Raw genomic sequence first — 27,515 nt, forward strand, 5'->3', positions numbered from 1 at the left:
CTGAGCAGACTGGCCCCAGAGACCCAGAAGAACTGAACCTGGAACAGATGTGCAGTTCCACCAAGTTGCTGTCAGGTTTGGATCTCACTCTCACTGGTCCAGGTGACCTGTTGATAGTAACAGATGGAAACGAAATAAATAAGATACTGTTGAATATGAAAAGTAAAAAGACTTATTATATTTTTGAAAATTAGAGTCATCAATATATTCATATACTTTGTACTTTAGAGTATATCATATTTGGTTTTTATCAAATGAGCCTTGTATGTGATACCCTTATATTGGCCGAGATGTTTGAAAATGTAATTATTTGAATTTAATGTGTTGTTTAAATATGCTGATGTAGAATCTTTTTCCAATAGAAGTTTTATTTTAAACTACGTACTTTGTATAAGATGCTGTTCACCTACCTTTGCTTTTCTAAGAACTCAGAACTATGATAATGTGAATTAAATGCCTAACACTTATATTTTCACCTTCTTTGTTAACCGTGGAAACCCTGGTGGCTTAGTCATTAAGACCTATGACTGCTAACCCAAAGGTTGGCAGTTGAAATCTACCAGGCGCTCCTTGGAAACCCTATGGTGCAGCTCCACTCTGTCCTATAGGATCGCCATGAGTCAGAATCATCTTGGCAGTGGGTTTGGTTTGGTTTTTTTTTGGTAGTTAACCCTGTGCCTTCTCACAAAAACCAACGACCTTTAACAATGGTGAAATAATTTAGAAAAGGTTATCGAGAAAGGTGGCACAACATGAAGACTGTAACCAGTGTTACTGAATTGTACATATAGAAATTGTTGAATTGGTATATGTTGTGTATATTTCAAAGAAAGACTTTTTTTTCGCTCTCCCATCTATACTTTAACCTGTCAACACTTATCTTTTTTAGTTCCATGTATATAAACCGCAGTGTGCTGGGTTTTCCATAGGTTTCTGCTTATTACTATATTTTTCCCCCTTGGTCACACAGTAGACCTGGAGCCCAAATAACCAGCCAACTTAAAGTACTAAATTCTACCAGTAGAGAGAGGTTTTCATCCGTGACTAGGTAAAGGCACTTTACCTATGAGGTAGATTTTAATTGTTTCTATTTTATAAGACCTGTAAGCAGAAGGTCAGAGAGATTAATGCAAGGTCACAAAGCTATTAAGGAATAAAGTTTTAAAGATATGTTTGGCTCTCAAGTTATCTGCAAAGATTATAAAGAATGCTATTACAATAAAAAAAAATTTTTTTTTTTTTTTTAGGTAAGGTTAATTTTTTTTTTAAAGAAAGGTAGTTAAGATACAAGTAGTTTTTAAGATACACTATTGCTTTTTAGAGCAAGGGAATACTGCATGGTTTAAAGTCACCATACTTGTTTACTCTGTATGCTGAGCAAAGAATCTGAGAAACTGAACTACAAGAAGAATGGGGCATCAGGATTGGAGGAAGGCTTATTAACAACATGTGTTATGCAGATAACACACCTGGCTTGCTGAAAGTGAAGAGGACTTGAAGCACTTAACTGATGAAGATCAAAGACCACCGCTTTCAGTGTGGATTACATCTCAACATAAAACAAAAATCCTCACAACTGGACCAAGAAGCAATATCATGATAAACAGAGAAAAGATTGAGGTTGTGAAGGATTTCATTTTACCTGGATCCACAATCAGCACCCATGGAAGCAGCAGTCAAGATATCAAAAGACACATTGCACTAGGCAAATCTGTTGCAAAAGACCTCTACAAAGTGTTGAAAAGTAAAGATGTCAAGGACTAAGGTGCACCTGACCCAAGCCATGGTGCTTTCAGTTGCCTAATATGCATGAGAAAGCTGGACAATGAATAAGGAAGACCAAAGAAGAATTGACACCTTTGAATTGTGGTGTTGACAAAGAATATTGAATATATTTTGGACTGCCAAAAGAATGAACAAACCTGTCTTGGAAGTACAACCAGAATGCTCCTTAGAAGCAAGGATGGCGAGACAACGTTTCACATACTTTGGACATGTTACCAGAAGGATTAGTCCCTGGAGAAGGACATCATGCTTGGTAAAGTAGAGAGGAAGACCCTCAAGGAGATGGATTGACACAGTGTCTGTAACAGTGGGCTCAAGCATGGCGAACAGTTGTGATTATGGCACAGAACCAGGCAGTGTTTCATTCTGTTGTGCATAGGGTCACTGTGAGTCAAAACCAACTCCACAGCACCTAACAACAGCAACAATGTTGCTTTTTAACTTTTATATGAAAAAGGGCATAAATATAGCCATGCGTAAAAGATACAATAAAAAATGTTAAGATTTTATTTGAAACTCTCAGCAAAACAGGAGTAGAAGGGAAATTCCTCAACTTAATTAAGGGCATATATCCAAAACTAACAGCCTCTTTTGCTAAGACTGTTTTGATCATTAGCCATTAGAGATATGCAAATCAGAACTATGATGACATACCATCTCACCCCTGGAAAAATGGCACTGATAAAAAATAATAATAACAACAAATGCTGGCAAGGTTGTGGAGAGATTGGAACTGTTATACACTCTGGTGGGATTGTAAAATGGTATAACCACTATGAAGAATGGTATGGTGCTTCCTCAAAAAGCTACAAATAGAATTCGTTTATGATCCAGCAATTCCACTCCTAGGTAAATATCCTAGAGATATGAGCAGTGACATGAATAGACACATGCATACCTATGTTCATTGCAGCATTATTCACAGTAGTAAGAAGATGGAAACAACCTAAGTACCCATCAACGGATGAGTAGATAAACAAATTGTGTACATACATACAGTGTAATACTTCGTAACTGTAAAGAATGAGGAGTCCGCAAAACATAACATGGGTCAGTCTGGAGGACATTATGCTGAGTGAAATATGTCAATCACAGAAAGGCAAATACTGTATGGTCTCACTTTTATAAAAAGTCAAGAATAGATGTACATGCTGAAAGCAACGTTCTTTGATGGTTACCAGCAATGGGAGGAGGAGGGAGGGGAAATCACTTTCTAGATAGTAGACACTTGTTATTTTTGGTGATGGGAAAGGCAGTAAATACTCAATATGAGTGAAGTCTACACAACTAGACCAAGGTAAATGAAGACCCTAAGAAGAACACAAGAATATGGGACAGTTTCAGTAAATGCTTTAGCATATACAATTTTGCAACAACAGTACTGACTATCAAAAAATATGAGTGTGGCTGCACAGATCTAGGCGTATGTATATACATGTTTGTGTGTGCTGCACGTACACTCATATATATAATAAAGTACATAGGGGGCACAGTTAGAGATTTCCTAGACATATCCAAACACCTCGAAGGATTGGTTTGCTGGGTTAAAAGTCTTAGGACCATAGTCTCATGGTACAGCTCAGTCAGTTGGCATAACATAGTTCATAAAGATAATGTTCTACATCCTAGTTTGGTGAGTAGCATCTGGGGTCTTAAAATATTCATGAAGACCGATGCTGTTATGAGTGTTCTGGAATGATAATGTTTAAAAATAATTGATACCTCCTGGTGACATTGGTGGAGCCCTGGTGGTGCAGTGGTTAAGAGCTTGGCTGCTAACCAAGGGGTCAGCAGTTCAGATCCACTAGCTGCTCCTTGGAAACCCTATGGGGCAGTTCTACTCTGTCCTGTAGGGTCGCTCTGAGTCGGAATTGATGCAACAGCTGCGGGTTTGGTGACTTTGGTATTGTTGTATGGTGCATTTGTTTAATTGTACACAATTTAATATCTTAATATACTCTTTGGATGCAAGTAATATCACACTTCTTTTTATTTTAAATATTTGTTTTTATTTGTATTCTGTGTATTAATAGTCTCTAATGTTGTGACTGGAAACCCTGGTGGTGTAGTGGTTAAGTGCTATGGCTGCTAACCAAAGGGTCGGCAGTTTGAATCCGCCAGGTGCTCCTTGGAAACTCTATGGGGCAGTTCTACTCCGTCCTATAGGGTCACTATGAGTCGGAATCGACCCGATGGCACTGGGTTTGGTTTTTTGTTTTGGTAATATCGTGACTAAGAAAATGTTTCTCCTTGACAATGCTTTGGTAAATTTGTGCTATTTCCTATTTTCTTTCCTGTTTCTCTCTTCCGTGTTCTAAGCCCTCTCCCTCCTCTTTGAGTCTTTAAAAATTCCTAACTCCTCTTAAGTTAACCTATAAGTTTTGTTCTCTAAGGTTAAAAAAAAGGTTATGTTTCCAAAAATAACATTTAGAAAAAAATTGAAGGCACAACACACCCAATACTCTGGAGAAGAGACCGTTGTGGTCAGATATAGATGAATAGCTGATAATGGTTTTTATGAGAAGCATTTTCATTGTCAGCCATTGTTTCCACTTCTGATTCTTGGTTTTGCATTTTCTGTGGCCTTTTTGTGCTGCCCAAATACTAAGCCTATTCGTTCTTTTAAAGGTAGCTTGATTTTTCATTATAAAAATAGCAGTAATACATGCTTACAGCAAATTTGTGAGGAAGAAAAGGAGAGATAAAAAGATGAATACATGTTCTACTAGTCAGATATCACTGTTAAATTATTGTAGTATCTTTTACATCTTTTTTTCTGTATAGTTTTTTTTTTAGTTTTACGATGTCATTTATGTAAATTTGTTTTCTGTTTTTTCTCATTTTTTATAACTTTTTATTTTTATAATTGCTTTATAAACCACAAGCTAATGATTGCATACTAGCTCAAATGACTACATCAGATATAGTTCAGTTAACCAAATCCTTACTCTTAAAGACTAGATGTAAATTGTTTTTCTCTTTTTTAATAGGAAATAGATTAAAAAATTGATACTAACACAATACCACTTTTGAAACTATTAAATACATTTTAATTCTATTTGCTAAAGTAGTTCCTCTTTACTTATCCTGGTTATGGGCGTGGATTTCGGACACAGATAATCCTGAGTTTAAAAATCCCAGCCATTTACCTGCCGCTGTTCTGGTTCCTTCATTTGTGAATTGGGATGAAGGTACAATAAATGAACTTGCCTTCTAGGGTCATTTAGAGAATTAAATTAAGTTATACAGAAAGGTCTTAGCACAGTGTCTTGAACACAGTGCTTTTATTATTGAATTGTTTTTATTTTATAGCAAAAAAGGAGTTATAACAAAATTTAGCCTAATTTATCTATTGTTCCTAAAATGCCATCTCTTGTATATGAATGGATCACCTAAATATGTGTACAAAGTGAACAAGAGAATTTTGGTTTTAAGGTGGCAAAAGGCCTCTTGTTATAAATTAACTTTGTAGTTGGAAATTCTGAAATGCTTGTTACTCATATATCATAGGCTAAAATGTTTTTCTCCAATTAGCATTATTAGACTGCTTTATGAAAAGGTGGCTTTGGGGTTGGTAGTATATTATGTCATCTGGCTCCCTCAGACATTCGAACTAGGTAGAATCTTTGTTCTGTACAATTTTTCTTTTAATCTTCTTAATTCTTTTCAAATGACCTCATTCTTAAAATGTCTTAAAAGGAATGTCAGACGTAACTCATTTTCCAAACAATATAGAGAATGGCTAGGGTGTGTAATATTTCAGAGCCATTTCCTAGACAAATATCATAATTATATGAGTTAAGGAAACATCTAGTTTGCAGAGAGTTGGAATATGATTATTTGCTGACAGATGTGATTGAATAAATTACTCATTTTCTGTTTTAAATCTGTACAAACGTTTTAATATTGTTAAGTTCTCTCTTGGTGACAGTTTTTCATTTTTTATGATCAAGGCATGTATTTGTTTACTAACATTATAATACCTTAAAATTTGTTTAAATGAAACACAGGCATTTACTCTGAAAAAAGAGTTTAGATTACCAATTCAGGAAGTTTTCGTATAGGAAATGTCTTTTTAAACTTTGGTCTTTTTTTTTCCCATCATAAAAGTAATGCGTGCTTGTTGTAGACCATTTTTTTAAATTCAGAAAGGTAAAAAGTAGAGAATTTAAATACACTGTAAGTCCTACCACTCGGCAATAACCACTGTAAGATTTTGGAATATTTTGTCCTGATCTTTTTTTTTTAATTCATGTAATTTTTTAGAAAAACAATATACAGACCATACTGAAATACATCTTTACGGCCTCCTCTTCTCCCCTCACCCTTATAGCAGTCGTTTTACCATGTTATTAAATACGTCTCTTGAAATAATATTGGCTCTTCTTTTAATGGTTTTGAAGCTCTTGTTTTCAGTAGCTATATAGTATTTCTTGCTGTATGAAAGAAGAGAAGGTTAGCACTTCCCTTGACAAGGATGGTAGAAGCCCTTGGGCCTTACAACACGCATAACAGTTAAGGCATTGCCACCATTTTTTGGAAACCCTGGTGGCATAATGGTTAAGTGCTACGACTGCTAACCAAAAGGTCGGCAGTTCAGATCCACCAGTCAGTCCTGGGAAACTGTATGGGGCAGTTCTACTCTGTCCTATGGGGTCGCTATGAGTTAGAATCGACTCGGTGGCAGTGGGTTGGGTATACGATATTTCATTATATATGTGTTATAATTTAATCATTTCCTTATTATCATTTAGCTTGTATCTCCTGAATTTTGCTGCTATAGTTAATGATGGCATTAATAGCCTTGTACATAAACCATTGTATATACTCTAGAATATTTCCTTAGAATAAAGGCGTAGATACGTCATTATCAGTTCAAAGAGTTTAGGGCTCTTTTTGGGTTCTTAAACACATTCCCAGTAGCTTTCTAGAATATTATGCCAATTTATACTTTTATTAGCATTGTTTGAAAGTATTTATTTCACAGCATTCTTATCTATTTGGGAAAAAAGTCATTAACTTTTTTATTGAGTTATATTTTATATACACTGAAATACGCAGATCTTAAATGTATAAATTGACAAGTTTTTAAAAACTTTATTTTGAAATAATTTTTGACTTATAGGAAAGTACAAAGAATTCCTGTATATCCTTCATCCAGATTCCCCAAATGTTAATGTCTGAACCGCACTTGCTTTATCATGCTCTTCCCTTCTCTACACATGATGTTTTTTCCCTGAACCGTTTGAGAGTAAGTTGCAGACATGATGCTTTTTTACCCCTAAATACTTTGGTGTATTTTTCCTAATGATAGGACGTTTTCTTACATAACCACTGTACAATTATCAAAATCAAGAATTAACATTAGTACAATACCGTTAGCTAATCTACAGACCATATTCAAATTTTGCCATTTGACCCAATAATATCCTTTATAGCAAAATAAAATAAAAATTTGTTTCCCTGTCCCACAGTCCAGTCCAGGATCACATGTTGTGTTTAATCGTCAGGTCTCTTGGCCTTCTGTCAGATGGAACAGTTCTGTAGTCTTTTTTTTTTTTTCCCTTCAATGATATTTTTGATGAGTACAGATCAGTTGTTTTGTGGAATGACCGTCAGTTTGGGTTCATCTCTTGGATCCTCATGATTGGATTCAGCTCACACACACTATCGGCAGGAAGAGCATAGAGTAGATGTTGTGTCTTCTCAGTGCATCATATCGAGGCATGTGTTATCTGTTTGTCCCATTACTATACCAGTGTGTCACAGTAGAACTGTGCTCCATACAGTTTCCAGTGGCTGGTATTTTTGGAAGTAAATCACCAGGCCTTCCAAGGTACCTCTGGGTGGCTTTGAACCTCCAGCTTTTCAGTTAGTGGCCAAATGCTTTAATTGTTGCACCACCTAGAGACTTCGTTTGTCCCGTTACTGGTCATGTTAACTTTGGTCAGTTGATTAAGGCAGTTTCTCCACTGTAAAGTCACTGTTTTTCCCATTATAATTTTGAGATAAGTATCTTGTGAGGAAATACATTGATACTGTGTAAATACCTTATTCCTCATGAAACTCTGGCCTGCCAGCTTTAGTATTCACTGGTAATTCTTTGCCTAGAACAGTTATTACTCTGGAAATTGCCAAATGGTGATTTTCTAACTCCATTACTCCTACGTTTATTTCGGTGACATTCTGCTTTAAAGACAGGGTTTCCTTTCGCCCTTATTTATTTATTCACTTATGTCAGTATGGAATCATGGATTCTTATTTTATTCTATGTGTTATAATCTGTTATCAGTATTTATTTTGGTGCTCAAAAAATTGTCCCAGTGGGAACCCCTTGTAGCTGGCTTCCATGTCCTTTTGACAATCCCTATCTTTCTGTGAGCATGTACTTACTTTGTGGCACAGCAAGATGTTCTAGGCTCAACTTGTACTTTCCTCACCCAGCCCCTGAATCAGCCATTTCTCCAAAGAAGTCTGGTTCCTTTTTGTGTGGTATTTAGAAACCAATATCTGGGAACTAAGTGTATTAATTGCTATTGGGATGTCATTGCTTCTAAACTTTCTCAACAGACAAATATGAAATACATGTGTACTTAGACATACACACATCTGTATCTACTTCTGTCTGTATCTCTCTATATATTAAAAAGCAGTCATCCTTACTGGTACCTCTAATTTTAATCCAGTATCGTAGGGTTCGTTCTAGCCTTCCCCCTTTCTGTAATTGTAACTCCCTCTCTGATAGTGAGAAACTTTGCTCCTATTGGTCATACTATATTTTCTTACGTGTTCAGTACTAGAACACACATTTCAGGATTGCTAATCCATGCAACTGTAAAAACAAATGCTACACTTTCAACAAGTGAACTTTATGGTATGTAAATTATATCTCACTAAAGCTGTTTAAAAATCTCCTAACTGGAGTTTTTGTTTACATTGTTTTTGTTTTGGCCTAAAGGTGTATAGTTTATTGTGTTCAAACCTTGCTAAGGTTGATTCTAACCTATCTTCAGTGTGTCCATTTTAATTCATTTGAAATACTCGAGGCCGTTGCCATTGAATCAGTTCCGACTCATAGCAGCCCTATAGGACACAGTACAACTGCCCCATAAGCTTTCCAAGGCTATAATCTTTACAGAAGCAGACTGCCACATCTTTCTCCCACAGAGCAGCCAGTGGGTATAACTCCCTGACCTTTCAATTAGGAGCCAACCACTGGGCCACTAGGCTCCTTATTTGAAATACAGCTGGGTTCGTTTGTTGTTATTTATATTCAAGTTTGGATTTTCCCACATCCTTGCTGATTTCATTTTTTTTTTTTTAATATGTGAAATATTAAGGTTCTAAAAGGCAAAATCGTACAAAAAAAGGTGTCCTCAGAGAAGTGTCTCTCTTCACCTCTTACCCATCTCTCCATCCTTCCCACCCTGTTCCCCTTCATCCGCTATAGGTAATCAGTCTCAGTAATTTCTAGTTTATATTTCCTTTGCTTCTTTCTGCACAAACAAGCAGCTATATTATCTTATTTCCCCTTTTTTTTACACAAAAGGTAACATGTGGGTGCTGTTTTGCACTTTTGGCTTTTTTTTTAACAACATACTCTGAAAATCTCCTTGCATCGGTTCATACACATCGACATAATTCCTTTTTACAGCTGTATAGTATAACGTTGCATGGATGTAGTATAGTTTATTCACCCAGTCTCCTGTGTGTGGGCATTTAAGTTGTTTCTAATATTTTGCGGTTATAAAGAAATACTATAGTGAATCACTTTGGGCGTATGTATTTTTATAATGTTGGAGGTGTACCTTTCAGGTAAATTCCTAGAAGTGGGGTTGCTGGTCCAAATGTAAATTCCTATGTAGTTTTTTGTTAGATATTGCCAAATCTCTCTCCCAAAGCGTTGCACCAATTTGCATTCTAACTAGCAATGTGGGAGAACATTGATTTTCCCCACAGCCTCGCCAACAGAACGTATTGTCATACATTCTACCATCTGATAGGTGAGAAATGGTAATTCAGTGTAATTTTAATTGCATTTCTCTAATTATGATCGAGCATTTTTTCGTATGTTTGCCCTTTTCAGTTTTGGGGGGCTGGGTGGTAAATTTTTTTTTTCCCCTCATTTCTCTATTTTGAACTTAAATCGATTTTTAAGGACCTATTTATGCTTTGGGAATATTAGCCCTTTATCTTCAATACATGTTATAGATATTTTCTGCCAGTTGTCAGTTATCTTTAGATTTAGCTTTACTGGACTTGGTTTGTTGCTTGATTGGTTCTGTGTTTTGTTTGTTTTTCTATGCAAAAGTGGGTCCCTCCCCTTTTAATGTGACCAGAATTAATCAGTCTTATCTTTTATTGCATTTATTGCATTGGGGCCATAGTTAGAAAACCTTTTCCTATACCCGGGTTATGGAAAAACCCTGTCATGATTACTTAGAGTACTCTTATGGTTTAATTTTTTACGTTTATATCCCTGATCCATGTGAAGTTTATTTTTCCCTGGTAAGGCTCCCCTCTCCCTCGCCCATAGCTTTGCTTTTTCAATGTTTCCCTGGCTTGTCTTGCTTGCTTGGTTTTTTTTTTTTTTTTATGAATTTAAGTATCAACTTGTCTAGCTCCATTAAAAAGCTCGTTGGTATTTTTATGGGGATTACAAATTAACTTAGAACTGACATCTTTATGATGTTGTGTGATCTTATCCAAGAACAAGGACTGTCTTTCCGTTTGTTCAAGCCTACTTTTATGTTTTTCAGGAGTTTTGCACATTTTCTGTTAAGTTTATTCCTAGGAGTTTTGTCTTTGTCACTATTATTAACAGGGTTTTCTCTGCTGTTATATTCTGCAACTGCTGATTGTTTGTATATTTGAAGGCAATTGATTTCTGTATGTGTATGAATTTATCCTGCAGGAGCTTTGCTAAGTTTTTTGAATCTGTAAATTTATGTATTTCATCAAATATGGGAAATTTTCAGCCATTATTTTTGCAAATATGGTTTCTGCCCTTCTCTGGGGCTCCCGTTGCACATAAAATAGACCTTTGCTGTCACCCTATGGGCAACTGAGGCTCTGGTCTTAGTATTTGTTTTGTTGTTGCTGTTGTTGTTTTTAAATCTCTTTTTCTCTCTGGTGTAGAGTTTATTTTTATTATTTCATTTGTATTGATATAACAAGTAAGGCTGGTAAGGTTGTGGATTTGAATTTTTTTCTGCTTCGCTGCTTTAGATGCATACCATAGTTTCTGATATATAGTATTTTCACTTATAGTTTTTAGAAATTATTTTATTTCAGTTTGTATTTTTGTTCTTTTCTGTGAGTTCATAGGCGATATTACTAATTTCCAGGTAGACGGGCTTCTTTTATTATTTAATTAATAATTTCTAGTTTTATTAAATTGAGATCAGAGTGTTGTTTATAATATTTTATATTTTGTGGAACTCACTGAAATTTTCTTTTTGACTAATATGTGATTCATTTTTTAATATCCAGTGTATATTTGGGAAAGTATTCTCTATCATCAGAGTATAAAGTTCAATACATACTGACAAGATCTCCTTGTTGATTATGCTGTTTAGGTCTTTGTGTGTGTATATATATGTACACACACATACACACTTATTTTTGCTTATTTGATCTGTTTTATACTGAGAGAGGTCTTCTATAGGGTCGTTATGAGTCGGAATCTACTCGACAGCAACAGGCTTGGGTTTTTTTTTTTCATGTTTAAGGAGCCCTGGTGACACAGTGGTTAAGCACTTGGCTGCTAACCTACCAGCCACTCCTCAGGAAAAAGCTGTAGCAGTCTGCTTCTGTAAAGATTACAGCCTTGGAAACCCTATGGGACAGTTCTCCTCCGTCCTATAGGGTCGCTGTGGTTGGGGTTGACTCGACAACAGGTTTTTTGTTTTGTTTTTTTAGTTGTTTGTTTCCATCACTGTCACATCCTATCTCCTGTCATTTTTGTTTTATAATGGTGGTGGTTGTATCGTTTTGCATATAGTCCTAACTGTAGTATCTTCATTGTCAATTATGGCATTTAGCATTAAGAAGTGTCATTCTTTGTCAGCTTCAATCTTTTCTTACTTGAATTCTGTGTTTTCTGACATCAAGATCCCCTCCCTTCACCATCCAGGCAGTGTAACACAGATTAGTCCACCAAGGTAGGATAGGCCTGTCCATCACAGCTTGGTGAATTAAGCCATCACCATGCACTTTGGACATCATTCTTCACTTACTACAGATTGAGATTTATTTTAGCGGATGAATAGTTTTTTGTTTTTTCATAAGATTCTTTAGAACACTTTTACTGTTCTGTTGTTTTCAGGGTTTAGACACCCAGGTAAATAATCTTCTACTGCATTAAAGTTTTATAAATAAATAGGCTGTTTCAAGGTTATCATATTCCATAAAGGAATTTCTCTGTTTGTTCTCACAAGTACCATTGCGGTTTAAAAAAAAAAAAAACAGCTTCACTGAACTATAACTGATATGCTATATAATGCACGTATTTTAAGTGTTTGATTTGAGAAATTTTGGCATGTGTGTATACCTGTGAAACCGTCACCGCAGTTAAGATAATAAACGTTTTCATCACCCTTAAAGCTTCTTCATGGCCGATTGTAATCCATTCCTCTTTCTACCACGGTTCCCAGGCAGTCATTGATTGGCTTTGTGGCACTGTAAATTAGTTTGCATTTTCTAGAATTTTAAATAAAGGCACTTACATAGTATATATTCTTTTGGGTCTGGCTTCTTTCCTTTAGAATAATGAATTTGAGATTCATCCATGTTGTTGTATGTATCAGTAGTTTATTCTTCTTTACTGCTGAACCAGTCCGTTGTATGGCTATACTGACATTAGGTTTTCCATTCACGTAAGGGTGGACTTTTGGGTTGTTTGCGGTTTTTGGCTCTTACAAATAAAGGTGCTGTGAACATTCTTATTCTTGTACAAGCCTTTGTATGGACATACACTTTCATTTCTCTTGGGTAAATAGCAAGGAATGGAATGGCTCAGCAGGCAAATGTTTGTTTACCTTTTTAAAGAAGCTATCATATTGTTTTCTAAAGTAGTTGTGTGTGACGTCCACACCAGCAGTATATGAGAGTTTGACTGCTTCACGTCGTTGCCAGCACTCCTTCTTGTTAGTCTTAGTCATTTTAAGTGCATTGTCTGAAGCTGGACCAACCTGAGGTCTAGCCTAGCCCTAGTCACTTGTGATTGTTATTTTTGTTATCTTCATTTTTCCAATAAAGTCAAAAAAGTCTTTCTTATAAAATTATAGATGATTAAGAATATAGCATATAATCTTAAAATCAAGGCTGTCTTAACTCCAGAAAGCAAACTCATTTAAAAACTACCGTTTAGAAAGCAAAAAGTATATGATCCTGAGGTAGAATGTGTGTGGGGGTGTGGGTATATGTGTGACTCTGAGTATACGTGTGACAGTGGGTGTGAGCGTGTATGTGGCTGTGCGTAAGAGTGTGGGTGTGTGGGTATGTATTAGTGGGTGTTTAGGCAGGGGGGAGTATAGTCTGAAACAAAATGTCTGGGTTCCCCACAGAAAGAAAAAAGATTACTGTTTCCTCGAAGACGGGAGGTAGGACGGGAGTGGAAAGGTGGAGTGGAGCTTATGTCTGAATATCTCAATACTGTTAGTAATCTAGGGATCCGAGTTACTTGCAGAGAAAAGTATGAGGGCAGTAGTGTGGACTTGGGAAAGAGGGAATGCTTTAGAACACTGGTACAGGCAACTGAAAGTGGAGTGAATAAGAGAAAAAGGAACATTTTGGAGCTTGTGTAAGGGCATGTCATGACTATATATTGCATTTGGATAGCCACCTTGGCTCCCTAATTTCTCTAGCCATGCTTGGTGTTATCTCCACCTTTGTCTTGAATCCCAAGGTGCAAAACGGGATACCCAGTCATATTAGATTAACAAAGGCAAATGTTTAATCCCCACTTCAAGATAACATTCTGGGGCCACACTGTTGTTGTGTGCCGTCAAGTCAATTTTCAACTCGTAGTGACTCCGTGTGATAGTAGAACTGCCCCCATAGGGTTTCCTAGGCTGAAATCTTTATAGAAGCAGATGGCCATAGAAGGCAGGAAAAGCTGACTGTGGAAGTGAAGTAGCAGATTAACTAGGTCCCCACTTCCCATTTGATTTAGACAGTGAAGTAATATTTCACAAACTTTAGTAATATACAGACCCTTTTAATAAGAGTTAGTGGAACCCACAGGATAACTTCATTTTTATCAGTAAAATGTTGTCTAATTATGTACAAACATAAATATAAACTCTGCTTAGTAACACTGACAGAAATACAAGACAAAAACATTTGGGGATATAAAAATTTTAAAACTATGAAATTCAAATTAATACTAATTTACCGGGAAATTATGCTTTTTTGCATAAATGTGATTGCTGCTTGACGCCTGCCAGTGGTACTTACTGCTCCTGCATGGCTCAGAGTCTGTACTGCCATATGCCATGATAACTCACTTCTCTTGTCCATTTTCTATATTCAAACTACTGCAGGCTGGATGTCATCATCACAATGTCCAGCTCTATTTTTCGTTACTATATGGTCTTGCTTGATTGAGAAGCCCTGGTAGCACAGTGGTTAAGCGCTCAGCCGTTAACCAGAAGGTCCACAGCTCCATGGGAAGAAAATCTGGTGATCTCCTCCCATAAAGATTACAGCTAAGGAAACTCTATGGGGCAGTTCTGCTCTGTCACATAGGGCCGCTATGAGTTAGAATCAATTCTGCAACACACAACAGCAACAACAAAGTGCTTGATTATAAAATAGTCATCTAGGTGATTGAAAGGTTTCCATTTTTTTTCTAGTTTAAACAAGTTAAATATACAAAATTTAAAAATTTTCATAAAGAACTCATGAACACCCAAGAATATATCCTTAGACTCCTGAGACTTATGTCTTAGTGTTTGTTCTACCCAGTTCTCACACCCTATGGTTGATGTGATGGTTAAGATTGTGTGTCATCTTGACTGGGCCATGATTCTCAGTGTTTATATGTGATCACTCCCATGATGGGATCTGCCCTGAGTAGCCAGTCAGTTGAAAGGGAGTTTTCTTGGGCATGTAGCCTGCATCTGAACATAAGTGGACGTCAGGCTTTTGCCTGCTCCGGATCCTGCAGCTGCCTCCTGTTCGTCTGACCTCTGGTTCTTGGGACTTAAGCTAGCAGCTTACCTCTTGACCTTGGGATTTTTTTGATCTTCACAGCCTGTGAGCAAGAGCCCTGCTCACCAACCTGCCACCGATCTTGGGTTCTCCAGTCCCTGCAGTTACGTGAATCAGGACAAGCCTTTCTCCTGATCCACGGACTTGGGACGTTCCCAGCCTCTACAGTCACATGAGCCATTTCCTTATATAAATCTCTCGCTATATGTATTTATACACTTTACTGCTTTTGCTTCTCTAAAGAACCCAGCCTAAGACAGTTGACTGCTTGGCCATAATTAGGTATTTAGAGGCAGAGTCAATTCTCCCAGATCAAATCAACCAATAAATTTTATTGCAATTCCAATAAGAATCTCAGTGGTTTTAAAGTTCAACAAGAAGAATAAGTGAGAGGGAAATTTTGTAGTAACTCCTCTCTATTCCCTCTCAACACACACGTACCATCATCTGCATTAAAAGATAAATGACAAACTTGAAAAGCATTAATTGTCACCTAGGACAGACATTTAATGCTGTCCTGAATGTCCTTCATACATAAAAATAACACCCCAGTATCAAAATGATCAAGGGACACAATCAGGCAGATTACAGAAGAAGAAACAAGTGGCCAGAAAACATTTAAAAATATGCCCAAACTCATTAGTAATTTTAAAAGAGCAAATTAAAATACGACATCAGATTGGTAAAGTTGAAAACAATTCGTAGATAGTATCTAGTGTCAGCAAGGTATGGTGAGAGGACATTCTTCCACACACTTGGTAAGAGTGTAAATTGGTGAACCTTTCCAGAGACCGGTTTCCATAAGGTCAGTATTTACCCTTAAAAAGTAGCTGGGAAAGTATATATTCACCCAAAGATCGTTACAGCATTGTGTATAGTACTGAGCGGATAGACTGGAGAGGCCCCTGCATGTCAGTCAGCAGAGCTTTTGTTAAATCAGTTAGGTGCCGCTGTGTGGTAGAACACTGAGCCGCGCTTTATGCTGGTGATCGCGAGTTGTATGTTGGCATGCAGTTCACGTATCCCCCAAGCCTGAAGCTTTAGGGGATGTGGTTGGGAAGTGTAGAATGTGTGTATGGTATAGTGTCTAGTGCCTGAGTCTGTGTTTGTGTTTTTTACATGCCAGAGAAACCCAAATCTAGTGAGCGCACAGCCCTAGAGGATACCCCATAACCCGTTGCCGTCGAATCGATTCTGACTCATAGCGACCCTGTAGGACAGGGTAGAACTGCCCCATGGGGTTTCCAAGGCTGTAATCTTTACAGAAGCAGACTGCCACAGAGTGGCAGAGTGCTGCAGGGTGGCTAGTGGGTTCAAACCGCCAACCTTTTGGTTAGCAGCTGAGCGCTTAACTGCTCTACCACCAGGGCTCCTGTGGAGGATTCTAGGCAAGGGAAACCCTCCCAGAAATGAGTCCTGACAAACCACCATTTTGGGCGAGCCCAGCGTGCCTGTGCAGGGTATTTTGTATGCATTTTCCCAGTCATTGAAAACAGCTGCTATTACTATTACCGTTACATTTCTATATGAGGCAGCCTGCTTTTCCAAGATCTCACAGCCATTAAATGGTGTAACCAGGACTCATGCCGAGTTATTTTTAACTCTAAAGCCTGTGTTCCTTCTACAAAACCATCCTGCCTCAATACCTCATAAATCCATCTGTGGTGTTATCATCCCCCTGAAATTAACTAACTGATTTTTAATACATGTCTTTGAAAATCATGTGTAAAATTAGTAAAACAGAAAAAACATGTACAGGCCTTTCCTTTTGGTGAAAAGAGTCCTGGAGTCAGAAGACCTGGATTAAAGAGATATACTTACCAGCAAAGTGACTTGAAAGCGTGTCATTTCATTTCTGAACTGTAGTTTATTTAATTCTTTTATAAAAGCATAAGTATCGTTACATGTTGTCCCATTCCTCAGAGCTGCCGAGGACTTGAAACCTGTACATGAAACCTGTGAGAGCCGGAGCGCGATGGGGCTGCTTTGTTTTCCAGGTCTCGAAAGTTTTCTGCCTTTGACACGATGTAGTCACCACTTTTCTGTCGCTCTCTATTTAGTGGAAAATATTTGAGTTTTCCTTCTCTGACATGTTTCCATCTTTACAGAGATTTTAGTTTTGATGGTGAACAGTTGTTGGCTTCTTATTGAGGGTTTCTTATATACCAAACCAGAAAAACCATTTGCCATCAGGTCAGTTCCAGCCTCGTGTGCAGAGTAGAACTGCGCTGCGTAGGATTTCCAAGGCTGACCTTCCAGAAGCAGATCACCAGGCCTGTATCCCAAGGCACCTCTGGGTGGGTTTGAACTGCCAACCTTTCGGTTAGTAGTCGAGCACTTAACTGTTTGCACCAACCAGGGACACTTTTGCTGCATTCAGTTCACTCTTATTATCTTGCTGTTTTTTTCCTCAAAAAAAGAAACATTGGCTTACCATCTTGCAGATCAGGCATTCTCAATGGAGGCAAAAATTGGTTCAGAGGTATGCTTTTTATGTATAAAGCTCAGATATACATATACAGTTTATCTGTGGTATTAAAATTTCATGGGAGGCAATGTGGACAAAACGATGTAAAAAGTCTCTGGGGGGGCAAAAACGTAAAAAAGGTTGAGAAACACTATTACAGATAGTTTTCTTGTAATTGGCACTGCTGACCTCAACACCACACTGACGACACAGTGTGGTGAACTCTATGTAGAATCGATGCACATTCCAGTCTTTGTTTGAATGTGACCCTCTTAAGGAGCCCTCGTGGCACAGTAGTTAAGCACTCAGCTGCTAACCAAGCGATCAGTGGTTCAAACTCACCAGCCGCCCCACAAGAGAAAGACGCGGCAGTCTACTTCCATAAAGATTACAGCCTTGGAAACCCTAAGGGGCAGTTCTCTGTCCTGTAGGGTCACTATGAGTTGGAATCCACTGGACAGTAACAAGCAACTTTTCACTCCCCGCCCCCCTTCTGTCTGTGCTAAACCTTCAGAGCTGTAGTCATTGCATTCCTGCTACATTCCATAAGTAGGGAAGTCATCTCAGAATTCAAGGAAGGCTGATCCGAAGATACATAATCTAAGGAAAGGTCTTTATTATAAATCTTCCAGCCAGCTTATCTGTATTGATATGTTTATAAATAACCATAACATTGGAAGCAGAGAAGGGACTTGAATGACGGTTTTTAAGCTGATGAAGTGTATTCTGCCATCCCTCAATTTGGTACCAAGAGAGTGGGGCGCTGCTCTGACAGATACCTAAATGTGGAAGCCGTTTTGAAACTGTGAATGGGTAGAATTGCAACAGCAGCAGAGAAGTGGCGACAGCAGAGAACCAGCAAAACAAGGAGACCAGTGCAAGCAGACCCACAGAGCGAGACAGCTGAGTACCTGTGTGCAGGAGGCTTCCTGGCAGAGTGGGGTGCCTCTGGGCACTTATTGGTGGAGCTGGCCTTGCTGACCCACAGAGCTAGAGAGCTGAGTGCCTGTGTGCAGGAGGCTTCCTGGCGGATTGGGGTGCCTCCAGGCACTTATCGGTGGAGCTACAGAGCTTTGGAACACTTGCCCCAGCAGGGCAGATATAGGCGTGAGGCCCAAGGAGCTGAGGGGCCAAGAAACTAGGAAGCAGAAGCTGAAGAGACAAAGAACACAAGAAGCCGAGCTGCCTCAGTCTTAAAAGGTATGGCCATGACCTCAGGGGTTTCAAAGGGTGGAGCCCTGGCCTCTGGTGTTCCCAAGGGTAGAGTTGCCGCACGTATGGACTAGGAGAATGGTGCGCCTAAAGCCAGGGGAGCAGAGTTGCTATCTCAGTGGGCCAGGAAGGCAGAGGTGAAGCCCAGGGCCCAGGGGACCTCCACTCAGAATTCAGAGAGTGTGGCCAATACCTCGAGTCTGGAGGGCAGGGCCATTGTGTAAATTGTCTCAGAGAACAGAGGATTATTTTCAAAGCTTTCAGGGTTAATGTAATGTGTTCTGCTGATTTACTTGGTGCCTGTTATGCCTTCTTTCCCTTTAGTTTCTCCCATTTGTAATGGAAATGCCTAGCTTGTGCCTATTGTGCCATAGTACCCTTGGAAGCAGATAAACTTGTGTTCTAGGTTTCACAGATGAAGAAGAATTTTTGAATTTTGGACTTGGAGTTAAGATTTTTGCTATGATATGATGGGGTGAATGTTTTGCATTTTGCAAGGATGTGATTTTGGGGGGGCCAAAGGGTAGAATGTCATGGATTAAATTATGTCCCCCCAAAAATATGTGTATCAACTTGTTTAGGCCATGATTCCCAGTTTTGTGTGGTTGTCCTCCATTTTGTGATTGTACTTTTATGTTGAGAGGATTCGGGTGGGATTATAACACCATCCTTACTCAGATCACCTCCAAGGTAAAGGGAGTTTCCCTGGGGTGTTGGCCTGCACCACCTTGTATCTCTCAAGAGATAAAAGGAAAGGGAAGCAAGCAGAGAGTTGGGGACCTCAAACCACCAAGAAAGCAGCACGAGGAACAGAGCCTGTCCTTTGGACCCGGGGTCCCTGCACCTGAGAAGCTTCTCAACCATGGGAAGATTGAGGACAAGGGCCTTCCTCCAGAGCCAACAGAGAGAGAAAGCCTTCCCCTGGAGCCGACACCCTGAATTTGGACTTTTAGCCTACTTCACTGTGAGGAAATAAATTTCTCTTTGTTAAAGCCATCTGCTTGTGGTATTGCCGTTATGGCAGCATTAGATGACTAAGACGGAATGGATTATCCTCACTAACGATTTGGGCTGGAGGGGACATATGGCCTCAGGCACGTTTACAGAGTCACAGCACTTCAGTGGAGTGGTGCTACTATGACTTGAAGACCCAACTTGGCATGGGCTCTGAAGTATGTCCTCTGCTCATCCTGCCAGTTGCCCCCATCCAGCACGAAGTTCTTTTCTCTCAGTCTAAGCAGAGGATAATCAGCAAACCATCAAATAGTAAAATTACAGTCCCCAAAAGCCTTGCCATGGTGGCAGTTCACATCTTCAGAGAAAGCAAGCACAAGAGCGTATACTGTACATGCCAGTCATGTCTGCCTGTATTCTAGGGTGCAGGATAATAAGCACAAATTACAAACTAAATAGTTCACTTATTAAGCTGATTTGCGCTGTTGCAGTATTTAGTTATGCTACAATACTTAATTACACAAATTACTGTTGCTTTCCTTTAAAATCTTACAACTTTAGAAATGTCAGAAAAATTTACTCCTTATGAAACAGTGGTTTGCTTCAGGGGCCCATTTGTTAATCTGTTTCCATCTTAAGTACAGTATTTTAATATGTTTGTATTTAAAAAGTGATAAAAATGAAGGACTGTTAAGGTATAATGTCTGATTTCAGTGCTAGTACTCTTTCTCATTGTTTATTGAAAAAATTTTTTAATTAACTGTTGGGATTTACCGTAAGCATTGAGGAACGCTATAAAGGCATGATGGTTTGTACTGGTGCTTATAATGTTAAAAAGGAGAAAATTAAGGAATAATTATGTATTTTATTAAAAATATGGTACCCTTTTACACAGGGAATACAGGACGGAGAGGAGGAGTGTGCTGTCGCATTAGGGGGGTTTAAGCTAGGGTTACATAGCAAGATATGTGTAAGTTTTTATAGGAGAGATGGCCTTGATTTGTAAACTTTCACTTAAAACAGTAAGTTAAAAATACAGTACCCTTAAAAAAAAAAGTTGGTGTAACCTAGACTGGAATTCCCCCCCCCCCAAAATGTATCCAGTCTAATTGTGTGCATGAATTGTGTAATACTGGGGCTCCCGAGTCATATGAAGGAAGCCCCAGCATGTACCCTCATTCACTTCAGCAACTAGCTGCTGAGCACCTGTTACAGACGAAGTGCTGAGATGGAGAGGGTGAAAAGGAGAGGTTCTCTGTCTCAATGTCAGTGTCAAGAATAGGACTCAATACTTAACACTCATTACTTTTGAATGTTTTCACCTCGGTGAGACATTGCCCAGTCGGTAATATTCTCAGGTTTTTCCTTATTCAAATACAGTATCATCAGAGCAATATTCTTTTTATCAGTACTGTTGTAAGCATATATTGACTCTGCCAAGTTTTTGTGTAGGTCCCCTGAGTCGTGTTTGTTTGTGTTCTAATTCCCTAAGGCCTTTTCTTGGATTGTTCGTAGTCTCTAAGCCATACCGTTTTTCTCACGCTTGTTAAATGTCTGTGCTTGGGGTGGTGGGAAAATTGACTTGATTTATGATAGTCTCTTTCATACTAAAACAGCTCTTTTGAAACAGCATACGCATTAACACTGTGGAAGATTTATCATAGCAGAAGTGACTTTAGGCGCGTATCATTGGAAGTTAAATGTCACTCATGAAATAGAGCCAAATGACAGTGAAGATGACATAGCACACACATATAGTAAAGAACAAGGGCAAATCCACTGGAAAGCAATTCATGCGACAACTGTAGGGCTTCTCTTATTCTTTTTAAAATTTGGGTCCTGCATGTCTCCTCCCTCTCGCCCTAATTCAACCCAGAAGACATTACACTGCCCATTCAGAGTGGGAGTAGGGGTGGCAGACCAGTATAGGGCTTCAGAGCCCACGTAGGGTGAGGAGGGTTTGGCTATGGCAGTGGCAGCGGTGGGATGAATAGTATGTTTGTGAGTCAGATGGCAGGAGACCATAGGAGACAGGTTTCTCACTGTAGAAGAAGGAAGTTACAGTAGAGCAAAGGGAGAATGGGCCTTGTGGTATTAGATTGGAATTGGAGGCATCTGAGTGAACTCCTGGTTTTCAGTATATATATATATATAGATCTGTATCTACATCTACAAACATAGATATGAATGTGTATCCATATGTTTATTATAGACACACACACATATACTCACATGCATATACCCTAGCGCTCTCTACAGGGAAGGCCTGGGAACAGTGATACCATAATAGCAATGAGCACACCTAGCATTTACGCTTTGGTTTATAAATACCTTTGTCTAGTAAAAGGAGCCAGGGCTACTTGGAGAAATGGCTGGGACAGGAAAAATACGAAATGAGCCTGGAATATCCTGTTGTGCCAGAAAGTAAAAAAGTACTCAGAGAATGATAGGTAAGAACAAGAAGCTGAAGCCAGCTTGAAGGGACTCCCACTGGCCAAATCTGGGATAAAGTGAGCACAAAATCGATAATGATAGCATTAATGATATAATAGGAATCCATGAGTCCATGCTGATATAAATAAATAAACAGGGTGAAGAGAATTCTTTTCCTTGCAGTAGGATGTGTCACCAATAAATGTAGCAGGAATGATGGCATTTTATAAATCACCATTTGGCAACCATCATAGCAATAAATAATTCAGCCAAGAACATCAATGCATTAGTTTCAGAGTAGCTCAACACACAATACTGGATTACAAAAGAAAAAACTTGAGAAACCTGGCAGATCCCATCTTCATCAGTTGGTGAAAATGAACTTCATCAGTACCATGGGATCAGTTGAATTTCTACCACCTGGTAGAATACATCATCACTTCTGTGGGAGTCCTGCCAAAAATGCATAACCAGAATCTAATCACGAGGACACAGGAGACAAACTCACATTGAGGGTAATTTACTACAAAATAACTGACCTGTAGTCTTCAAAATTCAAGAAAAGAAAAGTCAGGGAAAGACTGAGAAGCTGTCCAAGATGGAAGGAAACTAAGACTAGACAACTCAGTGCCGTACATGATGTGGGTTTGGATGCTTTCGCTGTAAACGATGTTGCTAGAGCACCTGGTGAAACTTGAGAGCAGCCTGTGAATTAGATGGTAGTGACATATCAATGCCAGCCTCCTGACACTGATGGTTCTACTGTGGTTATACAGGAGAATATTCTTGTTTGTAGGAATTAGCACACCAGAGTACTTGGGGTAAAGAGGTCCCATGTCAGGACCTGCTCACAGATAGTTCAGGAAAAAAATGCTCTGTGAATTTGGAATTATTTCAGAAATAATAGCAAAGTAAATGTTCTTTCAGGCATACTCACTGCTAGAGAAATTATTATTTCCTTTCAAAGCTATAAAGGCAAGACTCTTTTGATATAAAGCTACAACAGAACAATGTGTTTCTTTATTGGGATTTTGATATTTACCGGATATAAAAATAATCAGCTTGCTAAAGATCCTTAAAAGAGAACTTAAAAAAAAAAAAAACACTCAGCACACACATACGCGCGCGCACATACACACCCACACTGATATTAAAGTGACTGATGTAGTTGTGTGGCCACTCAGGTTTGTAGATTTATGGCCTGAAAACAGTTGGGAAGGATTTAAAAGCAACATCCTGAAAAAGAGGATGTTGGAGCTTACTGTTTTTGCTGTTCTTTTTGCAAAGTAATTTAGAATATAGGCCTGGAGTTGGGCTGCCTGCTTTGGAATCCTTGCCGCCACTTATGAGACTTCGGACAAAGTATTTGATTTCTCTAGTTCTTAGTTTTCTCATCTGTAAATCAGGATAATAATATTGAACTCACAGTCTGTCAACAGGGTAAATAAAAAGCACTTAGACTGTGCCCATCACACGTTGTTATTGGGTACCACAGAGTTGATTTTCAACTCGTAGCAACCCCATGTGACAGAGTAAAACTCCCCCACAAGGTTTTCTAGGCTGTAAACTTCTGAGAGCAGATTGCCAGGTCTTTCACCCACGGAGCTGCTGGTGGGTTTGAACTGCCAACCTTTTGATTAGCAGCTGATTGCTTAACTGTTGTACCGCCAGGGCTTTAAATTTGACTGCTCTTAAAAAAAAAAAAGTTGATGGCTATTGTTATTGTTAGTTCATGAAAAGTTAAAAGGTATTCTAGTATGATTGTTAGTTTCCTTATCTCTCATCAGGAGTATAATTACTAGGAGGCTATAAAAGTTACGGCCTCTACTGTTAAACCTGTCCTAAAATCAAGCTACAGCCTGGAAATGGGGCCTATCCTAGAAGACAGCCGGCTGAATGCCACGCAAGTGAAAGAACTTGGGGTTTGGAGACCTAAGACTTTGGTTAAATTCCAGACCTTCACTTACAAGCTCTGTGACTTTGGTTTGGCCTGTAAAATGTCTATAATGTACAAGTAATCAGAGAGATCACAAAGGGCTGTTAGGGATTAAATGAGATAAATTTCGCAAAACATAGAATAAAGTGACTGATATCAAGAATGTCGTCAAAAAATGATGGTTATTTTTATTACTTCTTTAAAAACGACGGGAGTAGTTAATTTACAAGAATAAAAGCCTTAGGATCAGATATAGTAGCAAAAAATTTGAGGGCATTTTTGAGAAGTGTGATAAGCTCGTCACTATTTGTTTCTGCAGAGGTTTGGACGACCAAGGATGGGCTTAAATAGCTTCAGAAGGAATTTCCGTTGACAAGAAGCATGTCGTGTGTTACGTAATCTTGTTCTCCAGAGACGCTGGAGAAGAGTAGATAAGTGTCCTTCTGGAACAGCACGGGTTTAGTGCACACCAGCCTTGGAACCAGGGACAGAGGACAGATTGCCTCACCCGGTCTCCTGCCTCCTTCCCATCTATGTTTAAACGGTGAAAAGAATACTGATTTTCCAGGGTGTAAATATGTAAGCCTTTCTTTATTCCACAAGAGGATCCTGTCAGGTTCACATTCAAAACAGACCTGTAGATTTTCTTTTAAAGAAAATTTTCTTCCTTTCGAGAACATCAAGTTGTCCATCTAAAATGAGTAGCACTTGGTTACTGACCTGGGACTTCTTTCGAACACTGAGTATTACAAGTTTTGTACCTTCTTCTGTTTTAATTTCATTCACTCATTCATCCAACAAATATTGACTGCGAATTCCCGAATATCCCACGGTGAACGTGGCCGCTGTGTAACCCCGTGTGTTTCAGAGCAGAACTGCGCACCATAGGGTTCTTCAGTGGCTGGGATCTTTTACAAGTAGATCACCAGGCCTTTCTTCTGAGATGCCTCTGGGAGGATTTGAACTGCTAACCTTTCTGTTAGCAGCCGAGAGTCGGAATCACCTTGATGGCAGCTAACAACAACAACAATATTCCAGGCACTCTGCTAGGTCCTGGTTTTAAAAAGTGAACAAAGTGAATCCTTCAGGGAACAGGATTCACAGTCTGCTGCCCCTCTAATCTCTGATGGGTGTAATGGAATCTCTTTGAACCAATTAAAAAAAAAAATCAGATGCTGTTGGCTACAGCTACAGATAAACATATATTTTGTGTATGTGAAAACTGAGGTTTGCCTCCACATTTTCTAGAACCATACCTCGGGATTTCCGTCATGCAGCATCCCTCGTGTGTGAGCAGCGCAGTCTGTGACTTGCAGGAGAGGTGCCCGTTGCTGGCTGAATGTTACAAAATAGAGGCTCTCTGGGTCTCTATGTGCAGGAGAGATTTTTCCTTAGAAAACCACGGCAATGCTGACTCTCTCAGCCGACTAGTGGCACAGCGGAAAACTGCTGCTCAGAGCTGAACTGCCAGAGGAAGCAAGCTGCAGTTACAGTCCATTGCCCTATTACAAAGAGCAGTGCCTTCGCTGGGGAGAGCCGTGCAGAGCAAAAAGTACAGCACAACAGAACTTTGGTGCTGAAATGACCCTGTTTCTCTCCCAGTATGCTAGGAGCGTGTTTATTCGGTGTGGTACCTCTGCTAAGACCTGCTTCCTTCAGATGCCCAAGCCTGCCGCATGTTTAGCTGGAGAACTTAATGAGTAATGTGCTTGTCTGGCTGGTAGAAAGTATTTCCACAGCCTGCGGCTGTGTTTATAGAGAGCCCGAGAGACCACAGGCAGCAATTTGTCTTCTTCGGTATCAGCAGAGTCTTCTCTCTTAACAACTCGAGGATTTATTTTTAACTGCTTGACTCAGTGTTTGTCAGATGATTCGGACCATCAAACTGCAGATTGAAGTCCTCAGCGCGGGGGAAGCTGGAATGGCACAGGAAAGGGGGCTGGCTGGGAAAAGGGGTGGGATTTCAGAGTCGTGCCTCCAAGGCTCTGCCTCCCAACGTGGGAGAGAGTTGAGGGCTTCCAGCAGCACGAGTGTATTTGCAGGTCAAGCTGGGAACTAGAAGGTAATGGCTGCCTTCTGCTGCTTAAAGACATAATTGTCCGATGATTGGGATATTGTGAGCAGGAACCAAGGACCCAGGGACCAGGATTCTCAGCACTGTTGTCTGCTGTTCGGCAAATTGAGCTTCTCTTCTGCTTAATGCTGCCTGACTCTCACCATGATCGATAGCTCCAAGAAGCAGCAACAGGGCTTCCCAGAGATTTTAACTGCTGAGGATTTCGAACCATTAAAAGAAAAGGAATGCCTTGAGGGGAGCAACCAGAAGAGTCTCAAGGAAGGTCAGTGTGTTTGCGGACAGGGACAAAACCGCCGAATCCATGTCCCTGTCTCCCAGGCTGAGCGTGTCTGTCTGCTTAAATCCTGCTGTGTGTCTGCTCTCTGCTCAGTCATATACCTTACGCGGGCGAAGTTCTTTGCAATGAAAGCTGAAGGCTGCTTGGGATAGCTATTACTAAAGATTCATTAAGTGATAGAGCTCTGGGGATTTTGCAATAATTAATACAGTAGGGGGACATAGGAAGCCAGTCCTTATTTCAGTAAAAATCCTTCATTTTGTATATTTTCTCATGTCCTCCAGTTTTTGGTTTTTTTTTTTTTTTGCCTCCTGCCTCCCCACTTTTTTTAGGAGAAGCCATTTCCTCTTCAGTGTTAGTCAGAACGTTGCTTAATTTAGGCTTAAAAATATAATACCAGCAAAATTCATTTATTCTAATTAACTAATTTATGGTTTTGATTGTTTGAAATCAGAACGGTTTTTTCTGAATTAAATCTTAAAATGATTGATTTAATTGGTTATAAAGCACATTGTATAGTTTTGGGTTTGTTTGCTTTAACAAAGCAAAGAATAAGCCTGAGAATGCTGTCAATTATTATCATTAACGACCACCATACAGGGACCTCACGGACTCATTTAAGAATCTGGCCAAAGGTGCAGGCATTTCTGTCCTCTGCCCTGGCATCCCGAAGTGTGGCACGGCCAGGGGACAGCTTGCTTTGCTGCAGCAGCTAGAGATCAACGGTCATCATTTAAGAAATTCAGGATCTACAGAGAATAAGTTTTACCTAAATTTGAGACATGAAGGTCACCCCTCTTCTATTTCTTCAACTTGAAAACTGATTTTCTAGTCCCTTTTGGGGGAAAAACCCCTCAGTAACCCTTTTTCATTTCATCTGCCGTCAGCTTCTGCCATCAGCCGCCCCCTCACTTTTCCCCTTGCTCTTCTCATAGAGACGCAGGGAGTAAATGTAGTTATCAGCCTAAGTAGCAGTTTGAGCATCTTCCAAAAGGGTATTCCTCCTCTTTTTTCCCTCAGACATTTAGAATATGAGAACATGATGGTAGCTTGTGACAGATTTAAATGTTAATAAACAATAGTTGGACTTGCTAGAGTTAAACTACTCTTGGGTATGGGTAGAAAAAAACACCTATATGGAACCAAATGACACACAATG

General features: G+C 39.3%; 1 protein-coding gene and 1 pseudogene across 4 annotated transcripts in view; both read left to right on the plus strand.

Annotated features, from left to right (window-relative positions):
• The window catches only part of MRTFB (myocardin related transcription factor B), a 213,420-nt gene that overhangs the window by 97,742 nt on the left and 88,163 nt on the right, over positions 1 to 27,515 (plus strand). The window contains exon 1 of one of the 4 annotated variants that reach the window (XM_010597296.3): positions 10,395 to 26,341. The exons of the other annotated variants lie outside the window; for them this stretch is intronic. Coding sequence (XP_010595598.2) covers positions 26,221 to 26,341 — 121 coding nt within the window. The 5' untranslated portion in view covers positions 10,395 to 26,220. Of the gene's footprint in view, positions 1 to 10,394; positions 26,342 to 27,515 lie in introns of those variants that run through there. 4 annotated transcript variants of the gene reach the window in all.
• On the plus strand, positions 6,219 to 6,351 carry LOC111752718 (U6atac minor spliceosomal RNA; annotated as a pseudogene).

This window comes from Loxodonta africana, chromosome 12 (genome assembly GCF_030014295.1).
Source record: "Loxodonta africana isolate mLoxAfr1 chromosome 12, mLoxAfr1.hap2, whole genome shotgun sequence".
Lineage (NCBI taxonomy): Eukaryota > Metazoa > Chordata > Mammalia > Proboscidea > Elephantidae > Loxodonta > Loxodonta africana.